The 1,600-nt window shown below is 53.1% G+C and overlaps 1 protein-coding gene across 3 annotated transcripts in view; it reads right to left on the bottom strand.

The window, feature by feature from the left end:
* Zbtb46 (zinc finger and BTB domain containing 46) overlaps nt 1-1,307 on the bottom strand; it is a 31,945-nt gene extending 30,638 nt beyond the window's left edge. For all 3 annotated transcript variants that reach the window (XM_005362687.3, XM_026787304.1, XM_026787303.1), the window contains exon 1: nt 344-1,307. In XM_005362687.3, the coding sequence (XP_005362744.1) occupies nt 344-1,280 (937 nt within the window). In that variant the 5' untranslated portion in view covers nt 1,281-1,307. The remainder of the gene's footprint in view (nt 1-343) is intronic.
* Between the last annotated feature and the right edge of the window lie 293 nt (nt 1,308-1,600).

Raw genomic sequence — 1,600 nt, 5'->3', positions numbered from 1 at the left:
AAAAAAAAAAAAAGTAAAATTTAAGTATGTGGGTGCTGGTATGTGCATGTGAGTGCAGGAGTTCATGGAGACCAGAGATTCAGACCTCTCTGAAGCCGGAGTTGCAGGCAGTGTGAGCCGCCAGTGACAGGTTAGCATAGGAAGCCGTTAGTGTGAGCATGGACTCCCAGTGACAGGTGGACATAGGAAGCCGTTAGTGTGAGCATGGACTCCCAGTAACTGACAGGTGGGCATAGGAAGCCGATAGTGTGAGCATGGGAATGTGCCACTTCACCGACAGCCAGGAAGCAGTCAACACAGTGACCTGGGTCCCCTGTGCCCAGCCTGTCATAGAAAGGCTTACTTGAATCTCGGCTGCTGAAAGGCCATCCCGATGTGGGCAGGAATGAGGGAACCGGGGAGCCAGCCCGGCTGTCCTCCTCCACCTGCTGCGTGATATGTCGGACAGTCTCTTTGTTTTTCCGATTCTTCCTCCGGCCTGTGAGCTGCCAGCCATCCCCAGCACCCTGTTCTGATAAGGAGTTCTGAATTGCAGTGTCCTTGGAAGATGGAAGCTCACTGCCTCCATAATGTGATGGTGAAACCTGTTCTTCCTTGATGCGTAGAGACCCATAGCCTACATCTCCAGGCCACAACGCCTGTGAAGAAATGTCATCAGGGCCATCAACCTTAGGTTCCTGGTCCTCCTTCCCATAGCTGCTTCCTCCTTCATGACAGCTGGCAATGGCAGAGTCTCCAGAAGAATTGGCGGGGCTTGTCCTCCGAGCTAGCCATGGGGATATGCTCCTCCCAGCCATCACAGCTGAGATCAGCGCCTCTGTGCTGCTGCTGGCTGGGGTGCCAATCTCAAACTCAGAGAGTTCGTCTGAGGCATCTGACTTGATGCTGATGTCCAGTGCAGCTTTGATGAAGTCATGGCAGGCCTGCACGATGTCAGTCATCTGCAGGAAGCTAGCAGCTGACATCACCTCAATGACATTCCTGCTGGTGAGCGCCAGATGAGCAGAGTACATGAAGTCAATGATGGCCTTGAAGCCCTGGGCTGTGACAATGTCCAGGTGAGTGACGGTGGCCTGGTCAGATGTCTTCTGTACCTGGCAATAGAGTGTCTTGAAGTAGCGGCTGCTCCCGAGCAAGACGTTCTTGTGTGCCTTGAAGACCTTGCCCTCCACCACAACACACACATCACACAGGACTCCGTGCTGCCTCTGCTCGTTCAGCTCTCGAAGCAGATGCCGGTAGTGAGAAGTGATTTCCATATCTTCCTTCCGGTTGTTCATCTGGGAGTCTTGAGGCTGCGTCTTCTATAGACTCTGTGGGGGGAAGAAGAGAACAGTTACATGAAACACATCTGCCATGAAAGGGATCCAGGTAGAAGGAAGCAGAGTTCATGCAAAGGGTCAGCATCCACCCAGCACACAGGCTGCCAAGCTAGAACAGAGTGGAGACAACAGTAGAGCCCCTCACCACAGGGGACAGGACAGGCCCTGCAGCACAAATGTGCTAAGGAGGTATGAGGTCACGACCCACTCAGACAGCAAATGGCAGGTGGATATCAGCCCTGTTCCTGGGCAAGACGTCTGAAGCACTTTTTTTTTTT

This window comes from Microtus ochrogaster, linkage group LG8 (assembly GCF_000317375.1).
Source record: "Microtus ochrogaster isolate Prairie Vole_2 linkage group LG8, MicOch1.0, whole genome shotgun sequence".
In the NCBI taxonomy this organism is placed as follows: Eukaryota; Metazoa; Chordata; class Mammalia; order Rodentia; family Cricetidae; genus Microtus; species Microtus ochrogaster.
The sequence above is the reverse complement of the archived record's forward strand: the minus strand, read 5'-3'. Positions and strand labels throughout refer to the sequence as shown.